Source organism: Pezoporus occidentalis, unplaced genomic scaffold (assembly GCF_034315485.1).
Source record: "Pezoporus occidentalis ecotype Australia unplaced genomic scaffold, CSIRO_AGI_Poc_V1 ctg132, whole genome shotgun sequence".
Classification (NCBI taxonomy): Eukaryota; Metazoa; Chordata; class Aves; order Psittaciformes; family Psittacidae; genus Pezoporus; species Pezoporus occidentalis.
This window is the reverse complement of record NW_026913126.1, coordinates 1,198,110-1,216,790: the sequence shown is the minus strand read 5'-3', so window position 1 is coordinate 1,216,790 and position 18,681 is coordinate 1,198,110. Positions and strand designations below refer to the sequence as shown.

The 18,681-nt window shown below is 36.4% G+C and overlaps 1 protein-coding gene across 3 annotated transcripts in view; it reads left to right on the top strand.

Annotated features, from left to right (window-relative positions):
• The window catches only part of GABBR2 (gamma-aminobutyric acid type B receptor subunit 2), a 448,751-nt gene that overhangs the window by 311,269 nt on the left and 118,801 nt on the right, over positions 1-18,681 (top strand). For all 3 annotated transcript variants that reach the window (XM_062608972.1, XM_062608975.1, XM_062608974.1), the window contains one exon: positions 9,106-9,228. In XM_062608972.1, coding sequence (XP_062464956.1) covers positions 9,106-9,228 — 123 coding nt within the window. The remainder of the gene's footprint in view (positions 1-9,105; positions 9,229-18,681) is intronic.

The following is an 18,681-nucleotide window of genomic DNA, read 5'->3' as shown; positions in this document are numbered from 1 at the left end:
ATAGCAGGCAGGAAAAAGTTGAAATTAGGACTGGCCAGAATGGTTGCGCAGAAGTCTGGGCAAAGCATAGAAACTGAACACAGGATTTTAGAGTTTTACTGTTCTTTTTTCTATTACTATGTATCTGCAAAACCTAGAGGCAAAATATGTGCCTTGTTGTCCCATTATGCTGTTGTACAGCTCATGATAGCTGCTGGTTACTCTTTTAGTTCCAGCTGATGAGGTGTGCAAAGATCTAAAGGTTTCTTTTGCTGATGAGTGCAGCTCTCTGTAATTGAATTCTCTTTCTTTTAATTTTCTTTAAAAAGAATGGGTTCATGAAAATGTTAAAAGGCTTATGTTGTGGATAAGAAGTTAATAATTGAAAACCTACAGCTTGCTAGGATCTCTAGAAGTATATGTTTGTTTCCCCATGTGCATTATTAGGACACTAGTGCAGCCTTAGTTTCCTACAGGATACCAGTGTCATGGACCAGGCACAATCAGCCTGCTCTGGCCATGCAATAGAAAAGGGTAATAAAAGAGGCAGTCTTCTGTTGCAGTAGTTTTCACTTAAACCAGAAAAAAACACATAATGAAGAAGGCAGTAGGAGTTTTGAGAAAGGTGGTCTCGTGTACAAGACAGTTAAGCACCAACATGAAGAGAAATAATTGCCATAATTGTTATGCTTAGAAGTCTCTATGAGTACTGTTTCCAGAAAAGGATAGCACTTGTTTATTGGGAAGCTGATTTATTACCTGAATGAAGCAGTGCAGGAATTCTCAAACTTTTAACCTCATTGCCTTCGCACTCCATTTTTTTAACACAAATTTGTCCACCCAGCCTCCCTAATCCATATACTTTATGGTCCATAAGCTGAGGCACATGGAAGACTGGGAAGGGTAAGAGATCATCCATGCTCTTTCTGGAGTATGGGGCATGTGGGTTGCTCTGAGCAGCACCCAGTCCTGACCCCTCTATTCGGGATAGGAAGCAGCTGGCTGTGTGCTATCACCCTGCAGAACCAGTTTCGGGGAAGCCATCAGTAGCTGCAATGGCACAGCATCCCCTGAAGAAGCTTTGAGAAGAAAACAGCTGGAGGCCAAATGATTACAAGCTTATGTGTAGCAGCCTTCTCTTCACAACTCGGCTCTGTTTATTGCTATCCCCATCCCTCATTTTTAAACCTCTGTGACTAAGTTTATAAGATGAGTTTAATCTCTAGTTGTAAATTTTTTTATAGGCTTTTCAAGCCACCAATGGAATTTAGAATTTATTGCAATTTATAATCTTTTTCACAAAAGTCCTAAAGAGGTCTTTAAAAAGTTACTTACTATCTTAATAGTTTAAAAATAGATGAAGGAAAGTTTTTCAGATTATATTGTTTAAGGTTTAAGTCAGAACCTCACAGGCCATATCTTATTTACTCACTTATATGCCTTTGTAGGTGTAATTCTGTATTAGCATAAACGTAGTTCATATTACCTCATTAGTTCTTTCTGTAATTACTGCTATAAAATATTTTTCCAGGTCAGTTTTCAGACTGTAAATATTTATATTCCTCCAGGACATTTTTTTTCAATCTAGCTAGAGGTTTTTGTGTGTACAACAAAAAGCTATACGCTGGATTTCCCCTAGGATACACATGTATTTCACTAAGTATTTATGAGAGATCATAAGTCTGAAAAGGAGATGTGTCAGGATCCAAAAATGTGCTTTGGGTAACCATATCAACAGTGCAACAATCTATTAGGCACCATCTGCTGAAAATGAACCAGCATATGGATACCTAAACAAATGTTCAGCATTATTGTTCAGTCTTTGAGCATAAGAAAGATAACAGAGATTTGAAATTTGCTTATGTTTGGGAGCCTTTTTTTTCATTATGAACATTTACCACTGGACCAAGTAATCCATAATACTTACAGTGCAGTGTAAATTATTCAGGTAAAGCTTCATGTCTTATTAATATACATATAGTACTTTCTAAAGTGATATAAATGGAAATCTGATTATTTAATAATTTTTTCCCCGAAATAGTTCTAACTATATATTTTAAGCCCAAAACTTCAAAAATAGTCAGTGTAATCCTAGAATCCATATTTAGATGTAAAATAAGCATCCTGTTTTTCATAAGAGCTAATCAGCCAAAATGCTAGGCAGGGAACAATAGGAATCACATTTCTAAAATTTACATTCATATAAATGTGGATCGTGGAGATAAATCTCAAGCTCATGTCACAGAAAGAAGTTGATCTAATAAACTGTACACCTAGGAGTAAAATATGCTTTTGAAGTGATTTATGTATAAATTTCTGCATGGTACAGTTTGATAAGGCAAAACCTCAGTAGCAATGGAAACAACGAAAACTGTGCAAAATATAACTGCTCATAAATTGTTCTACAACCATAATTTCTATGTATTATGAGACTAATGGATGACAGAGAAATAAAGAACATGTCTCTCTACAGTATGAGGCAATTTATTCCTGAATAGCTTGAAATTGGATTGTAAATGTAATCAAGTGCATTGATGTCCCCAGCTATTTGGTAACGATTCAGTATGCTTTCCCATAGAATTGTTCATTAAAGAAAATATTAAAGTCTAGGTATTTTAATGTTATCTCAAACAAAATCAGAATATTTCTTCCACAACATTCAAATCCTTTGTGCATTTTTTTCCTGAAGATGGGATCCTTTTTAGCACTAAAGATGAGAATTCACATCCCTGGTAGAAATTCCTCCACACTTATGGCCCATGGAATCTTGGTCTCAGCAGATACATTTCTCTCAAACGTGAATTTGACCTGCTGTGCTGATGGGATGTGCAGTTCTCTTGAGGCAGCATATCTTCCTTTACTTATGGTAGTGAGAAGAAGTTAACACTATGTTGAGGTTTGTTTCTAAGACTCCAAAACCTTGTATAGCAGGAATGATTGGTTCTAATGGTGTCAAGTTGTATTTCTTTAGTGCCATTTTGATTTTTAAGACTACAGTGATTTTCATTTTTCTTCTTTCAAGAGAATTTTGTGAAACTAGCCAAGTTTTATAACTCTATGTGCTCCTTATGGTTGAATTAGCAATGTTAGTAAAACAGTCATCTCTCCAATTCTCTAATGCATTGTAGCCAGAATAGAGGCTCAGGCTTTCAAATATGAAGATTTTTATAATTTTTTAAGCTGCCACTGAATTTGTCACATTCTCTAATTTCTGTAGTTTCTGTCTTCTGCTCCCCTTAGGGAACATACCCATAGGATATTCCCCCTTTCTTTTATATGAATTGGAAGTGTCTTTTAATTGGATAAATTCTCCAGGCAGCAAGGCATAGACTCAGCACGTCCACATTTGCAATGCAGTAACTGAGAGAGTGAGCCTGCCCAAAAACGCCTTTCAATTATCCCGAGCATGAGTCAGAAAAGAGACATTCTAGAAATATGTGCTTTAGCAGGCTAGTGATTGTAGCTATTTAATTATCAAAACCACCTTTTTGATCATATCTAATTGTCTATTATTAGTAGTATACCTTGCACTCCACTATCCTGGAAAGCAGTGGCAATCGTCAAGTTCTCAGACTGCAGGGGTCACCATAGATCCTCACAGAAAACAAATTCATTTTTTAATTTGTAAGTAGATATACAAATCAATTAAAATTAATTCAAGTTAATTAAAATAATTAATCAAAATTAATTAAAATACCTCTAAAAGAGTAAAATGTCTTAAGCTTACATTTTTACTACCAGAGACTTACTGGTCAATAATGCTAGCAACTACAAAATATGCTTTTTAAAATATAAGCATTCAGTCATTAAAACTAATGTAATTGTAGTGTGAAAAGTGTTCCCAATACTAATCATAGAACCTATAATAAGACATACTCGTAATAGCTGTTGAAAAAAACATTGTGGTGTTATTAGGAACAATGCATAATGTGTTTTCAATAGTCCTTTTTCCTCATTCCATTACACAATAGAAATTAAGAATGTATTACAGAATGGTTTTATAAAATATTAATGGCTTTAATAATTCAAAGATAGATATTTCTCTAGGCCCACATATGTCAAAGTTCACCAATCTACCACTGATTCTGTATCATCAGCCTCATGGCACCATCCTACTTGTGCTGACCTACTAAATGTAGGAGAGCAATCCTGAGATGCCTACTAATCATACTGAGAGAAATGAAAGGGTAGTTTATGCAATGGTGAGAATATCCTGAGCTTGAGAGTGGTTGTATGGCCCCTTTTCCCCAGCCTTGCAGACTTCATAATTTTTTCCCTGAAACTCTGAGGGCTTCAATAATTGCTGTCAGTGCTATTCATTTAATGAAATAAGGTCTATGAAGCTTCACAGAGAGATCCTTTAAAGAGGGTTTATCTCTAGAGATTACATCTGAGGAAAATGGAAAAAAAAATAAATTGATGAATAACATTAAATGCTTATCCAGATAGTGGCAGAAGGCAAGGGCCATATCTGTCAGTGAGACTAGAAAGGGTGGATCTACACAAGAGAAAACAGAATCTGTTTCTTAAACAGAAAAAAATACCCCAAACTTTTCAAGTAAAAAAACAAACAAAAAATTTATCTCAAAACCTATAAATAGATGCAAAAATACTCCTGGCCTTGTTATGCCTCAATGAATTCAATTAAACAAACAAAGAAGCAAACATATAAAGCACCAAGAGTTAGCTAATAGATCTTCCTTTAAATTTAAAGATATTTTATTCTGAAAAAGAGAGGTGAAGTTCTTGGCAACAAAGACTAACTCTAAAAAAAAGGTAGGAGGAAATGAACTATTCAGTCCATGCTTAAGAGCTATTTATACTCAGAGAGTAATGTGGCATCCCTGAGAAGAGGGAAAGTTTTCATACGTAAGGTCATGCACATTTGCAGTGCTGGTTTCTAGTAATGTAAGAGATAACAGAAAGCTTTCCTCAGCTTAACTACAAAAAGCAAGCCTAGTGTTTAATTATTGTTGTTTTATCCTCAACCGGTTGAGGATAGGATACTGCAGGGCACAATGAACGTGCTTTAGAAAGCAAATTAAAAAAAAAGCCCCACAAAAGGTCTGTGAAATTATAACCAAATGGACAGTTGATGTTGCCGTGGCAGGTAGTACAGCCTATGGTAGTTCCAGAAAGTGCCCAAGACTTTCATGAGCAAAAACTTCATCCCAGAACTTTAGACAGATTTTATGTCTCTTGTGATCAAACTGCAAGGTCCATGTTTCTTTGTTCATACAGTGATGTTGCTGAGAAGAAAATGGCCTACCAATTTCTCTTCTGAGTGAATTTGTTTTGAGGACAGATAGCTTCATATCCAGATATATAGTCCAGACTGGTAACAGTGGCATTTATAACAGTGGGCAGATCTGCCAGGATGAGACAGATTCACCTATCCAATCACAGATGGTAGAAAATATTACTCACAAGCTGCTGTAAGAGAGCTTGGCTTCAGCAAGGAGTCAGGAGCACTCGCAAAAAATGGATTTTATTAGCTACCATGCATTTCTCCCAAGGCTGATTTACTCTACCCTAGAAGGAAGATGAAAAGGGAAAAATAAGAATCTTCCTCTGAAAGAAGAATATTTGATTGTAAGGAGCCTCAGTTGCTCATAGCTTTCTTCTGTCAGACAGAAATTGTTGAATTCACAAGATCTGAGTCAAGACTCCTTCAGTGCATCTGGTGTTTCCCAAGGAGTGAATGTACTGATCTTAAGGAGTGCCTGTGGGTGGGAGTGATGGCTGGGGAGAGGGAAAGCTGGGCTTCCTGAGGGTGGCGGGGGGAGATCATCAAGGCTTTAGAAATGCTGCTACTGATACCCCAACAGCATTTGTCAGAGCAAATTTATGTTAGGAAAAACTGCTAATCACTAGCAGAAGTGAAAAAAATAGTTGAATTCCAATGTCTCAGTCTGAAAAGCTAACATTTAGGTGAAGAGTTGTGCTTCAGAGCTGCATTACTGCAATGGTTTTGCCAGGGACCGACCAGCGTTGTGATGAGAGTGTGAGGCAGCTTTGGGAGCCCTGCTTTCAGCCCGGTCACCCTGCATGCAGCACTGGTAGCACTGGATTTTGCAGAGCTCATTACAAAAGCACAGATCACTTCCTCAGGTTATCTTATGGCCTTTCTTTTGCTTGCCTTCCTCCTGGCTGGCTGGCAGAAGTAAAAGATAAATAATACCTGCTGCTAGTGACAGCTGCTGTTATGCATCTCTCCCCTTCTATCCCTGAAAGGGCCATTCACAATGTAATGCAGTAAAAAATGTTCAAAGAGGTATTCAAGGAAGAGCTCCACTGTTTGCTGTCTTTCAGCTTTCTTTCATTCTAATAATTATTTGCTGCCCAAAAAGGTTGCCACGCTTACATATGAACTAAAACATGAATATCAACCTGCAGTATTGCAAGGTCAGGTACAAATAAAAGATGCACAAAAGCAGCAAAGGGTAAATAGGCATGAGATTTTTTTGACCCTGCTAGTGATTGGGTTGTCAGTAATACTGCTTTTAATGGGATCCTTTCAGTCTTGCTTCTGGCATTACTGTACAAGTTTGATTAGTATTTCTAGGTGTTGGGAAAACTGCATCTAATGTAACCCTACTTTCACTATCAGTATAGTCCATACAAATTTGGAATACAGTGGGTTAGCTGCCACGTTTTACCTGTGCTAGATAAAATGTTCACTATTTTTATTAGAAAGAAAAGATAAGGCATCATTACCAATATTTCAGTGTTTTGCAAGGAACTTTCATGGTTCAGTAGAGCAGAGGGAAACATTTCTGTTTCTGAAGCTGTTTCTTCACATAGCTCTAAGTTTCTCAAATTCATGGTTTAGTAGAAGTTGATTGTCTTCACAACCTCTCAGAGGGGGTGAGGGAGAAGAGCGAGATGTTTTGGAACAGTAATTTCTCTGATCCTAAATTGTACCCAAGATAGATGTGATGAATTGTCCTTTAAAGGCTTCTGCATCTGCCCGCTGGGTGTTGAAAGAGGCTAGGCATACAATGGTTAAACAGCCCACTTCAGCAAAATAAACCTTATCAGTTGAAAAGAAAGACTAAGAATATGCCAATAAAATAAATTACCTATCCATTTAAGAGGGAGAAAAAGAAATTTGGGTTGAGGTGTCTACATTTTACCTAAATCCAAATTCTCTTTGAACTTGTTTTTCCATTCTCTCCCATCTCCACTCATATTAGGAAGAGCACTAGGTATGCCTCACCTAAATCCTGTTTAAAGGCTCTAGAAAAGAAATAAAAAATGGATGGGCTTCTTCTACAGAGGGGAACCTGAGTGATTAACAGTCCCTTTTCCGTTTTGATTGCAGATTGGTAAACAAATGAAAGGTTAGGCATAGTTAATATTTTCCTGAAGAAGTCAAGGGACCAAACTATGTCTGAGAATCTTTGTGTAATATCCACTTTCCTTTTAGCTTAATGAAGAAACACACTGGAACAGTCTTCCTTCCCTTGCACTTCCCACTAAGACACCTCTTCCTTGTGAACTTCTTCCCAAACCACCCATCAGTGAGACAGACCAGAAAAGCTGCACCTTTCCCCTTCACCTGCCCTCTTCAGGCATGCCTATACTATCTCTGATGAGATGGATGTACTGCTTTATTACTGCTGCAAACATGTGGAGAGCATGATCTTCTGGTTCTTTATGGTGATGGTAGCTACTTGTATTTAAATACCTGGTCTCAGGAAATGAAAATAATGCGTCGTCCTCTAAGTCATTCTGATTGCAAGCCTTTGTTTTACGCTTAAGTGTACGCCAAATGATTTATAGAAGAAACTAGGAGATTAACACAAAGCAGTGCACAATATTGCAGAAACATCTTTCAAAATAAAAAAGAAAATATATCTCAGTGAGTAATATGAAAAACAAATTTTCTAAAGCTCCTTTTATGTTATTTCCAGTTGTATTAATTTTTATCAATTCCTTAAGCTTGATAGGAATTTGGTGCAAATATAATTTATTCTAGGCAGGAATACCAGCCTCTCCTGTATTAAGATTAGCTGACACTTCTGGGTTTATAATGCATTTTCAAAATTCTAGCAAGTTTATCAAATTGAATTGATCACAGTTTCATTAAGCTGCTCAGGCTTAATATTTTTTAGTATTTCATTTGGATTAAACCAGCTGTTTCTGAGAACCAAAACTAGGGAAAATATGCATGTTTGTCCATTTTAAAACAATCTGGCAATATTTTTTGAATATTAGATGAGTGTTCATTTGCAATAGAAGTACGTATTAGTTTAAAAAACATGAATGTAGGCACAAAAGGACTGACAAAGTTAATTTAAGCCTGATATTTGAATATGCTTACAACTTTGCAACTGAAATACTATACTTGCAGTGTACTTTTTCTGTGTTGCTATGTGTATAACAGTAGCAATAATTTGGGATTGCATGCAGCTATGCAAGACTGTAATACATGGTTTGGCTTGTTATTTTTGCTAGCAACTCTTATTTTCCTTTTTAAGCCTAAAATCCATGCAAAAATGAAAACTTTTTAAGTTGCATGAGCATAGAAGTGTCTAACCTTTGTAAAATAGAAAGCATATATCATCCCTTTCTGCTCCCTGGGTAACAGGCAAATGTTAAACACACACACACAAAACCTCAAAAATGAACTTATCTTTTAATACCTTGCAAGTGTGTTTTCTACATCCAAGAAAGTTATGAAGAAATGAACACTGTAAATCTTAGTGAAAACTATCTCAACTCCTACTACTCTGAGAAATGTACTGAACACGTTTCCACATTTGCATACATAATCACAGTAGTGGCTCTCTAGAATAGTTTTGTTTTTTTTTTACTTTCCAGGAGTTAATATTAAACTTGGACCTCAATATTAATATTTAAGAGTCCTCCCAATTTCTTTTTAGAAATCAGAATGCACTTTAGATACTTCTAATAACCGTGAAACAAACAGAAATAATTTGTGTCTTCTTGCTTTCATCTTTTGATATTTCTGAAACTTTTCTTTGTTCATTGTTAAAAACCATTTTGTTAGCAACCTGTGTTTTTCTCCCTATATAGGAATAAAGCTGTACAGGGATCTGTCTATGGCTCATGGGAATCTCCCCCCCTTTTTTTTCTTTTTTTTTTTTTTTGTCTCTCCAGATCATTAAAGACCAGAAGCTACTGGTGATAGTTGGAGGGATGCTACTGATTGATCTTTGCATCCTGATTTGCTGGCAGGTTGTGGATCCTTTGAGAAGGACAGTGGAAAAGTATAACATGGAGGTATGTCCTCAAGCCCAGCTTTCTATAAGACCAATATAACCATGCACCAGGTTAAATGAAAGCAGGTAAAGCTGCGTGTTTGGGGGTGTAAGAAGGGTTTTGTTTTTTAAAAGCAAGTAGAAATGAAATAACTGCAACCAGAAGAAATTGTACTTGCAGTTAAATGTGCCACATTTCGGTCACTTGTGAGGGATTTTAGATGAAAGTGTAGTAAACACAGGAGACTCCTCTGCTAAGACTTCTATTAGAGTCTGCTGCAATAAATAATAGATTATCAGAACCCATTAGCAGATTTCAGTAAGAGCTCATTCAAGATAAGTGCAGAAGAGGTCTCTGCTTAGACTGCATTCTTTGTGGATATGTTCTGGAATTACATTGCCTACTGCTATCTTTATTTTCAGTAATAGCATGTGCATACACACATGCTGATTGTTCGTATTTTAATGTCATTCTGTCATTCCCAGAAAGGTCATGCTAGAGATTTTGATAGGGAAAAGATAATAGCTTAATGCCACCTGTACAAGTTTGCCAGCATTCTGGTAGGTTGCTAGAATTAGAGCTTTATAGACAAACTGACAGAAGAAACATGGAAGCAACAAAGCAGAACTATGGGAAAAAAATCTGTTTGTATGCCGATCAGCAGTCTTTGAGAGTTTAACTCCAACATTGAAACTAGTGATAGCTAAAAACTAGATTATATGAGGACGACCTAGAAGTGTTATTTTGTTCTCCAATAGTTGGCAATCAGAAAGTAAAAGAATGGTAGTTTTCTCTTCTGATGTTAATGTCTGAAAGAAAAGATATGTTATTTTATTACATTATTTTTACTTTGTTCTTTTTTTGCAGTGTACCTCTGGAATTTTATTAGGATAAATAAAATTATTTTAATATTTTAATTATATTAAGAGAAATAAATTATTGTAATATAATTTGTAGAAGATATCTTATAATGATGCCTTCCAAACCGCAAGGGATGCCTCTCAAGAAATCATTTAGGGTCTGAAAAGATATTTCTCAGTTGTTCCCTAGAGTTTAAACTTCATTTTGGAGAGACTCTCTAGTTACAACGGTTGTCAAAAAAAAAATGGAAAATGTAACTGAAATTGCCATGTGAGACGCTTCTGCTCTATATTTGCAGAGCTTGAAACAGCAGCTTGTCAATAGCCTTGTTTACTTAACTTTATTCCAGCTGTACTGGAACTGATATTTCAATTGTTAGTGGTGTTAACAGTTTCACTGCTTATATAAAACCAAACATATTATGATGAGTCATCATAAAATCCAGTTGAAATAATGCTGTTTAATACTGTGGGTGAATGAGTTAGAAGGACTTTTACATTTTTTCCCTGATCAGAGGGAAACCATATATAAAGATCTTGATATCTGGTCTTGTCAGAATCACTTGAGTGAAATTTCTGTTGACAGTAGCAGTAACTGTAAAGTTAGCAAACCATAAATATCATATATTTGAAAAATAATGTTTATTGTAGTTCTTAATGACCGCAGTTTCCATCTGAATGTACCAGTGCATGTTTTTTGGTTGTGTGATGTATACAACTAAAATAGTATGCTTGTATGTTTGTTCCACATTTGGTGCTACCTAGACTACATGGCTTCACAGCAGTTGCCTGAACTTTGATTTAGAGCTGAAATTCTCTCTGAACTATGTAAGCCCATGCAAACTCACAGTCACTGATTGCACATACAAGAATGTTTAATGATCTGAACACAGCACAGAACTGAGTTAAACTTGCTGTTTCAGCTCTTAGTTGTAAGTTGTGCAGGATGTTTTTTTTAAGCTAATGGATTTGAGGAGGGAAGGTAATAAAAGTATTATGCATGAAAATTTGGTCATTAAAATACTGTAAATATGTTTTTATCTTATATAAGCAGTGAGGTGAAGTGCCATTTGCTTTCCTGAAGTACGCCTCCTCACATCTCAGAAACTCCTTAGCAAAAGCAAATGACAATTTTGTTTGCTTTTTTAATTATCATTGTTATTTTAGTTTGCTTTTTTAAGTTTTAGTGTGTTTTGAGTGCATTCTGCAATGGTGAATTCTTTAATTGATGTTGCCTGAGCAGGTATTTTCTGTTGTGTGTTTGAAAAGTGCTTACCACATAGTAAACACTACTGGAGGCAAGTTTCTGTTTTATTTCAGGAACAATGTGTCACGTATATTCCATGTTCCAGTTGCTTCAATGAAGTAATTTTAAAGGCGTATGTCCTCTCTATTAAAGTTAATCTAAGTGATAGAGACTAAACTAAATGTAGGCTCCAAAGTTATGAATGCTTTTAGCCACTCTAGCTAATGAATTATGAGAGTGCTATTTTAAGTACTAATGCTCATCAGCTTCCTATATAACAGTTCTGCATTTGGCTACTATTGGGTGGCCTTCTGCTAACTGGGTCTTCATAAACATGTCAATCAAAGTAACCAAGACAAGGAGGCTAAAAACAGACAGTGTCCTTAGTTGTTAGGCATTGTTCACAAAATAGTTTATTTGCATATAAACACCAGCAAATTCTCAAGCACTTTTTAAAAATCCAGACACCTTTTCCAGAGCTTTCTGTGAAGTCATCCTACCCATGAGTTAAAAGCTGAGGGTGGACAATCTACACCTAAAAGGACAAAAGGAAGTGAAGGCACTTGTGGTGACTCTCTGCTCCTGAAGGAAGGAAGAAATCAGATGGGATGTTGAGTATGTAAATTTGCAGAGTGGTGTCTGGCATCCTTACCCTAAATGTCAGGGTTGCCATAAGAGACCATGTTCAAAGTTTTAATGCCTGAGCCATAAAGCATTCAGATTTTCCAAACAAGTACACCAGTTATTTGGTGTAAGATATATAGTCAATAAAATCATTGGATAAAAGCAAACAGCTTACAGATAAAGGCAGGAAATACTTTAAAATTTCTAAAGCTGTATACTAATCACCTACAGAAGAACTGTAAGGTTCCCCCTATGTACACTTCATAAAGTGTACTGTAGGTTTGATTCTCACTTAGCACTCTAATACAAAATGCACCTCAACTTCAAACAGCAGTGTAAAAAATGGGAATTAATCCAAAAGTTACCACTGTTCACTTGCTTTACTTCTTGCACCAACTGCCACTGTTTTTCTTTTCCCTAATATTTCAGACCAGTGATGAGACCAACCACTTCCTTCTTCCTATGCTGAACTTTAAATTTTCTTTTTCATCTTAATTCGCCATTTTTGTCATAATCAGGGTGTTCTACAGATATGATCAGATCTTTACTAGATTCCTGCCAGACTAAGTCTCTCTCAGTCATGTGAACTGGAGTACATCTTCTCCCACCATCCTGCCAACCAGGTTTTTGGCTCTACAGGCCATGAGAAATTCTGATGCTTCTGCGTATGTAGTTGTGGAATAACTTTGCCCCAGCAGCAAGGCTTTACTACCTTTTCCCAACTGCCTGGATTTTGTCCTGGTTTCTTAAGACAGCAACATCTATGTGAAAGGATGCTCTGTGTTTTTTCCCACTGCCTGACAAATGTTGTTTGCCCGTTTCAATTAAACCTGACAGATCAGATACAGCTCTTAAGTACCTAGCACTGATAGACATTTGATGTACAGCTTATCCCTGTGTCTAAAGACAGACACTATAAGTTACCTGGTATGGGGGTCTTCACACTTAATTAGACACAGATAATCCAGCCACAAGACAAAAAATACATAGGAAACCAATTTGCTCTAATTTCAGTTGCTGACTGATACATCTGTGTTGGAAGGAAACCACAGTCTGAAATAGCAAGATCCTTTGCAAGTGGAATCTGTTTCTTCCTGTGAAATAGCTGTATCATAATTCAGTTAGGTACTTACTCCAGTTCAGTAAGTCTGTATGTAGACATACAGACATAAATAGTCACACTCACGTCTTGCTCATAATACAATGGTGTAGTAATTCTTTAACTTGAAAGCCTCTGACTGGCTTGTCTTCTTCCAAAACAAATATCTATGACACAGATTGAATCACTGGGGCCTTGGGAGCATGATAAAGTTTAATAAATAGGAACTTGTATACTAGGACAGATAGACTATATTTTTAATTCTCAAGGAAAAAAATATCTTGTGTAGTGTTACACTCAATAAAACTAGCACTTTGCAAACTGGATCCCAACATTTATTGTTAAATTTTAAAACCTGTTTATCCAGGGCAGCAACCTTTGTGTTCTGTGATGTCATAGTACCAGTTACTTAGTTATCTCTGTAGTGTACCTTCTTATGCAATCCTATGATAACATTACCAATATTTAAAAGTAAACATTGTTCTGGTATCTGGATTACCGGTATTTAAGGTTTCACACTGAATTGTCCTGGGATGGTAAGAAACGTGAAATGGAGAAAAAAACAGGAGAGTGCCATTTTAGTAGATGAAGAAGGGAAAAGTGGATCAATGAGACTTCCTACTTGGGCTTCTAGCATTGATAAAGAAATAAAATGTGAAACTAAGAACGTCCAACTTTATATGAGGACATTGCTATAACAAAAAAATCAATATGAAAGAAAGATTGGGTAGGCCATGCTAGTGGCATTTTAAGTACATTCTGTTAAAGAAAACTTAGGAGTCGATTGAGATTAACAAATAATTCATTTCAGTGAGTGAAGCAGAATTCCTATGAATTCCAAAGATATGACTATGCTGTCGGACACATATTACTAACCAACAAGCCAGAATGTCAGCTTTGACTGATATGCTGAGGGAGTCATAGACATTGCAAAAGCAAAAAATGGCTATGTAAACTAGGCAAATTTGCTGCTCAGACTTAACTCATTTAGGAGCAGCAACCGCTTTGTAATTCGGCATATCAGAGAACCCACAAAGAGAGAATTAACCCTTGACTTCATTCTGAATAGCATACAGAATCTATTCCAAAGTTTTGGTTTCTGGGGGACTTTTCTGTAGCTGCAAATACATCATTCTCAGCTTTGAAAAAGCAACAACAAAAAAAGATCAGTAGAGTGGTACTCAACTTCAAAAAGGGGAGCAACATAAAACTGAGGAAGCCTCTTAAATAGATGCTAAAGAGGACACTGTAGAGAGTTAAATCTTTGCAGGTGGCCTAGAGAGTATTACAATATCAAATTGGAGACAGAGTAAATGCATGCCACACATCAAGTAAGTCTTGAAAAAGAAGAGGCTCAGCATGAGGAAACAGCAGGAAGACATCCTTCAAAAAAACAAAGTTGTATCCAAATGGGGAAAATAGGAAGGACCTTAAATTCTAGTAAGTTAAATGCAGAACACTATAAAGCAGTCTAAAAAAAAAATCTTGCAAAAAGAAAAAAAAAAAAAAAGAATAATAAATCCTTCTCTAAATACTGGTACCAGGAGGTTTGCCAGGGAATCTTTGGGGACAATATTTGATCAGAATAGAAGAGCGTTACTTGCAGAAAACAATCGTAAAATGATTAAATGATTGCTTTGCTGCTTTGTTCAGCACAATTCTTTGCGGAAGAGCTCGTGGAGATTGCTATGCTAGAAGCCTTCTGATGAACTCACTGAGGAGTAACTGGAGTTGCTGGTAGGAACAGAAAAACTGATCAGAAATAAATCACTGGAAACAGATTATATTATCCCAGGCTTTCTAAAGCAATTCAGAGTAGTAATAGTCAAACTACCGAGAGCAGTATGTAATCATTAGCTCAGAACTGCTTTGATATCTGACTGAAAAGTTGCAAATGTCTTGCCATGTTTTTAAGACAGAGTGGAAGCTTCAAACTTGTAAGTTAATGCCTGCAGCAGGCCAACTTATAAAAATTAAAATCAGGAGTGGAATTAAAAATTGAAATGCTACTTTGGGGAAGGGTTGACATGGCACTTGTGAAGGAACAAATTATTCAGAAACTCAGTGAAATCCTTTGAAGAAGCCAGCAGGCATGTGAACAGAGGCTGACAGGGCCTGCAAGACCTCCAAAAAGGACTCAGCAATTTCTTTCATCAAAGGCTTTCATGGAAATTAATAGCCATGGAGAAAGAGTGAAGCCCTCAAATGGATATAAAATTCTTTAGAACAAGGAAGCAGATTAAAAAATAAATAAATATTAATTTTCCAAGAAGGATGCATGTAGCCTGTAGAGTCCTTTAGGAGAAGTCCCTGTGCTGAGGTTTGTGCTGTTCAGTGGAAGAGGAAGTGAATCATGAAATGACAATATTTTAGTAGTTATAATAAGTTGCTTCAAAAAATAAAAATGAGGGTTGATTGTGAAGAATTCTGGAGGGACATTGCAAAACTCAACATAAAGTTAAATGGTCTTTCCTGATTGTGGCTGCAGCAACAAACCTAAAGATTATTATCTCATTTGCTATGCCAAGTCTATTGATATAGAGGAAGATGAGATTTTAGGTTTTGATTTTAAATTCAGCTGGAGGAAACCCATAAATAATACTAGGTAGATTTAGTATGACTTATATCTCTTTGAATAAAACAGAATAAGCCTGGCTTAAAAAAATTACAGCTGCCTAAGTTTTTTATTCAAATAATTAATGCAGAAAAAAAATCACAGTGTGAGCTGACTTGACACAACTTTATGAGTGCCCTGAGATATTTGAGATTATTCACAGTAGATGGATGCAAGTTCAACAAGTCTGGAGGAATAAATGTTGTTCCTGGGTATCTGAGTGTCTTTTCTGTGAGACGTCTCCTAGTGTAGTACCTGAAGAAATGAGCATTCCAGAGGTATTATTTGGACTATATGTGAATTCATCTAAATAAGCAGTTATAGAAGTTACTTACGGTAGTAATGCCAGTCCACTGATAAGTGAGAGTTGTGTGAATGTAACTGAGATGTGATGTAATGAAAACACCAGAAGGAATCTGTATCTTAGGTGTGAAAGGGCAAAAGCATGTCTAAGGTGAACATGGTGCAGTACCCTAATAGTTAGGCTAATTAACTAAGATCAGAGGCCATCCAATATAAATCTTTTCTTTAGGACAGCTTTTTGTCCTGTGAAATTGATTTGTCTCTACACTTTTAAACAAGAAAATATGAGAAATTTTGGATTCAACTGCACAGATGTAGATCAAGTATCATTTTCATAGAAAACATTACTTAAACCATAGATTACTTGCCCCCTTGCTTTTCCAGTATTCTTTCATAATCTTTAATATTTTTTTAACTTTTTTTGTTTTTTTCTTTAATATTCATCTTCAATCATATTGCTGCTGTAAGAACTGAAAATACTCTGGCCAAAAATGACATACAGAGAGGGAGGGATGGGTGTGTTTGTATACACATGACAAATATATGGGAATAACATAGGTCTGGAATTAGCAAAGTTGTTTGGTTCACATTCATGTGCTTAAGTAGAATTATGCAGATTCTTTGCCATTTTGAAACAATGAAATCATGTTATTTTCTCTTTCTGCATATGGATATATGCATAAACAGATGTGTTTAAGGGGTGTTTACATTGTGCTGTTGGGCTATTCAGTCAGCTAACAGCTGGATTAGAGAGAACTTTGTCAAACATACATTATGAAATGAAGAATATAATTGGCTGAAGTAGTTTCTGGGGGTGTTCAGCCTAATGCAGGTCAGAGCTTGTTAGTCAATTTGTTCTCTAAATATCATTACGCCCATCTGTTTCCCCTACTATTTTTTAAATAAATTTAATTTCTTTCCTTCCAATTTGAAATATTACAGACTGTGGGAGCCAAGTGTCTCCTGAAATTTGTGGCCTGCCATTGTAGCTCACAGCAGGCAGCCTCCAGCAGTAGCTGAAACTGAGAACTCTTACTTGCATCTGCTAGGGCCCACCAGTGGCTGGCAGCCTTTCCGGAGAAGAGGAAAATGTATGGCCATTAGAGTCAGCTGTAAACCTTCCACCAGCCCAGAGGATCTAGAGCAGGTCCAAAGAAAGAGTAAATATTAAAGAGCAAAAGCTGGTTTACTTCCCTTTCTTGTTTGAAATCAGTTTCCAAGGAAACGGAACAAAACGTGAGAACTGGGAGCCAGCAGCTGAGATTGACTCAGCTGGTGGCTAGTCCTGCTTCTGTTTCTATGGAAACACGTATCAAATTGGCAAAAATAAAGAAGTAGGGCAGGGTCAGTTCCAAAATGGCAGGATGAATGGCTGCTGCTTCAGCTACTTAATAAGATGAGGCTTGCTGGTATTGTCCCTCTTCAGTAAGCAATTGGAATTTTAGTTCTGCCTCCATTATTCACTTCCCAGCAGACACTATTTTCCAACCTCAGAAACATAGGAACCACTACTGGTGACAAGAGTTGTGATCTGTCTTGCTCAGTGTCTTGGTTACAGCAATGACTGGCGCAAATACTTTCAGAGGTGGATGCTAGAAATGTGCAGTGCACATCTGAGAGTTCATCTGTCACACTTAAATTTTCAGCCATGGTTCACATTGAACAGTGACTTCAAATGTATGGTTGTGCATACCTCATAACTGGTTTATACACTCAGTATTTGAATACTTTTGTTATTCCCGTACATGTCAGTTGTTTCTGATTCTTGCTAACTTTTCACAGTTCAGTGTAGTTGCTAATTAGGCACTGTGTGAAGAACTTCCTTTTTCAGATTTGGAAATGTTGCTTTACAGTCCTACTGAACATACGTTATTTTTCTTTTAGGGAAAGGAAGAAGCAAGTTTTCCACATCTAGTTTTCCAGTACCATTCATTACTATATATCTGTGTGTTTACTATTGAATCTTGTTTTCCTCTTCTGTCTTTTATAGACAGATCTTATTAAGCTCTTTTTCCTATGGCATAGAAGCTTTAAAGTATGTTTTTTAGTTAGGATAGCTAATATTGCATAATGGTTTTATCTGTTATTCATCGTGTTCCTTATATTTAGTGTATTCCTTTTCACTTTTATACACCATTAAATGAAATGTTGGACTTTACTGACAAAGTGATTCCACTTTGACACTTGTATGCACTAATCAAGACCCCAAGAAAACAGGTAAGTAGTTCCACTGGTTTTGGGTGAAAATGGCTTTATGGTTACTAAAATTGAATTTCGTTTGTCATTATATAGCCTACTCATCTTAGCTACTCTCCTCACAAATGTTTAGACTCAATTAACCTCAGCATTTTTCTCTGCATATTTCCATGCTTGTGCTGTTGAGCAACACTGATTTTAGTGTGGAATTACAGTCCTTAGAGATGAAGTGTTACTCTGAAATATGAAAGCATGATACTGCTCTTTTAAATGTATAATTATTGTTACTTGTGCTGCTGTTATGTAGTCACACTTCTGGCATGTTGCTGGTGCTCTGAGAACGTTTTGCTATAGCAACTCTCTGTTCGGAAGACACAGCTACCAGAGGTACCCAACAGGACTCATCCTTTCTACTGCATTTGGCAACCCAGAATATTGTTCTCCCTTTGGGATTTCAAGATATAATATCCATTCCTAAGATGAAGAGACTATTGGAGGAAAAGTAATCAGATGGCAGTTATCTATCACCAGT